A 3,149-nucleotide genomic window follows, 5' to 3' on the forward strand; every position below is an offset into this window, starting at 1 on the left:
GTGGTCAACCGCATATAAAAGTTTGTGTAAATTTATAAGATTCGTATATGATCACCATTTTTTTCCCTTGATTTCTCTTTATGATTTCTACAATCAAACTACTACCTTCGTTTTTTATTATTTGTAATAAAGGAATTTTTTTATATCTCACAAATAATACCTCACTTTTATTGCAAATAATAAGAAATATAGGTAGTAGAAACAATATAACTAAATAAACAAAAAGAATATTTGTATTGTATTTTCTTCTCTCAAGAAATACATGTAAATAAATAAATAAAAACAATATTCACACTTCATTTACTTGAAAAGGCAATAATTCAAAAGTCGAATAAAGAAGATACCCCTATGAAAACAAGACAATTGGGGCGTTGACAAAAAATATATCTCATAAAACAAAAGTATAATATTAAAATGTGAATAGTAACCTATATTACATCATTGTCATCAAATGGCCCCCTCCATCATTATATAATATGTGATCGAATGAGTTGCATTTATTATGAAGCTAAGATATACCCCAGTAAATACCCTCAAAATTATTGTGTGCTATATCTTCTTCTAATTTCTTCTTTCTATTTAAGCTCCTCATATTTCTTCCTTATCTCTTCAACCCTCATACACACTAAAAATCCACAATCTTAAACTAAGCACCTTGTTCTCTTATCATACATTTATACTCGTACTTCTTTACCACTTTCAATTTCTCTATAACTTAAAACATATCTTTTTCTAGGTGATCAATTATTATCCCACACATATAAGATTCCTGATCTAGGATTTGGACTCGAAATTTGTTTTTGTGTTCCCTAAGCTTTTTTATCGACGGGGTATCAAATTTTTTTTTTTGGTGGGAGGAAGGAATATGAGTAACCCGACTAAGCCAAGACTTCAAGCCGTGTTCCATTTGGTTTCTTACTTGGGTGATGTATTCCAAAGTCTTTTATAACCCAAATTTATTTGTTTTTTGAATCCAATTCAAGATATTTGATTTCTTTTTCTTTTTTTTTTGTTACTTGACACACGTACGATTTTGTGATTTGTTACGAAAAAATAAAAATGGAGGGATTGCAAGATAAGAGAAAGAAGGGAAATGTGCTAAAAAAGACATGGGAAAGATGCAAGTCTATAGGTCATGGTCAAGTACTAGTAAGGGTACCTTCAACAAGTCTTCTGTCGATATCATCGTCACCTGATCGTAGTCGTCCTATGGTGAAGAGCAAATCATGTTCAACACTTTGCCTTTCGAGCCCTCTTAGCCCAAGACTCGACAAATTATCTGGGTCAAATAATAGGAACCCTCGGGTGAGCCCTTTATCACCAAAGGGTTGCTTATCGGTCTACGTGGGGCCCGATAAGCAAAGGTTTGTTATCAAAATTAGTTGCACAAACCACCCCCTCTTTAAGGTGTTGCTTGAACAAGCTGAATCTGAGTATGGGTTTCATGATGGCCCTATAATGCTTCCTTGTGAAGTTGACTTGTTCGTCAAAGTTTTATATGAGATGGAAGCAAATGATCTTGAGGATAACACCAATAGCACACGGTGTAGGTTTCCCAGGAGTCGCAGCTCGTACCACCTTCTCACCACGTCTAGTAGACTAATCACTTGAATCAATCACTATTCAATGTGTTCTTTGTTTGAGACTAATTGTCACGTTGATGGTGTTATTTGATCTAGTGACGTGAAAATTAGCTAATAAAGTTTCGACAAAGAGGTAGTAACTTTTTTTTTTTTTTCTTCTGCCTTGGTGTTGATTTGGTGCCATAAGTTTTTATTTTGGGTGACCACGTATCTAGTGTTAGATATCATTGTTGAGCAACCTTCAATGTACTAAGAACAAGGTCATTAAAAAATGTGCAATTTATTAGCTATGTAATCAATCGTGGGATGCAAGTGTAAAATATTGGTATTGCGCAATTAAGCTATATAGTTATATACTTGGATTTATACATATGCATAATATATATATTTTCCGGATTGTTTATATTGAACATTATTATTGTCCTTGTTTTAACTATAATCTCATTTAAACTTTAATACAAAGCCCCATTCCATTTTATAGATAATAAAGGCTGCAGATTTAGTAATTGTTTCTTCTAGAAAAAATGTAATAAATTAATAATACAAGACAACACAAGAAAAAAGGTTAATTGTTTTCCAAAAAAAAAAAAAAAAGTTTAATTGAGCTATTAATGTGATCAAATGCGTCAATTACATTCCTCATCTCCTTTTTTCTTTTATAGGTAAGCGCTTAGTATAGTAGTTCGACAAGCAAAGGTCTTACAAGCTCGTGCAATAGATTAGATTGTCAATGATATGATAAAGCAATTAAGAGCAAAATATAGGAAATAGTGAAAGCAAGATCTTAACTAACTAAAATCAAACTTCCCGAATTCAATAAATTTAAAAACCTGACTTTGCGAGATTGCAACTTAACTTAGCTACATTAAAACTATTTTTACATGGTATAAAGAGAATAACAAAGAAATATGGTACTCCGTATTAAAAAAAGTTTGATAGAAAATCTTAAGTACCACTAATTATGTACTCCGTAAAATGCATGTAGTGATATATCTAAGTTCTTTTCTTTCCTTTTTTTTTTTTTTAACTAATTATAAGATCGATGAAAACATTGTAGATTCTTTGTTTTTATATTTGTGAAATTGAAAGAACGACAAAACCTAGCTTGTTCTTGTCAAAAAAAAAAAAAAAAAAAAAAAAAAAAGCTAACCAAAATATAACATAGTGTTATAAAAGATGTAAGAAATATCAACAAATAAGAACACAAATTCTACGTGGTCCTTCACTTAATGGTGAGCTAGCTACGTATGTCCATGGGCAGACGAGAGGTTGAGTACATTGATCTAAAGGATAATACAAATCAAAGTAAATATTACAAAGAGGCTCCCGTGATGATTGTTCGAAAGAGGGTAATAGGTTCAATTTGAAGCATAGTCCAACAGAACAAATGATGACAAAAAACCTACAGCTCCAAAACAAATATACTTGTATTTTATATATTGATGGATAACTCGGAAGTCGGAACTAATTAATTTGGTCACCAACTAATAATAAGTTAATTAAGGTATTTGGTATGATAATTTTAGTGGTTAGTACGTTCTTTGTAGCCTGTGGGCGATTGGGTGT

The 3,149-nt window shown here is 31.6% G+C and overlaps 1 protein-coding gene across 1 annotated transcript; it reads left to right on the forward strand.

Moving 5' to 3' along the window:
* The first annotated feature begins 521 nt into the window (after nt 1-521).
* LOC145581601 (uncharacterized) lies at nt 522-1,953 on the forward strand. The gene has a single exon (XM_081638613.1). It carries the CDS (start codon nt 1,060-1,062, stop codon nt 1,609-1,611), a length of 552 nt encoding a protein of 183 aa, XP_081494739.1. The 5' UTR covers nt 522-1,059; the 3' UTR covers nt 1,612-1,953.
* Nucleotides 1,954-3,149: the final 1,196 nt, after the last annotated feature.

This window comes from Chenopodium album, chromosome 15 (assembly GCF_948465745.1).
Source record: "Chenopodium album chromosome 15, dcCheAlbu1.1, whole genome shotgun sequence".
Lineage (NCBI taxonomy): Eukaryota > Viridiplantae > Streptophyta > Magnoliopsida > Caryophyllales > Amaranthaceae > Chenopodium > Chenopodium album.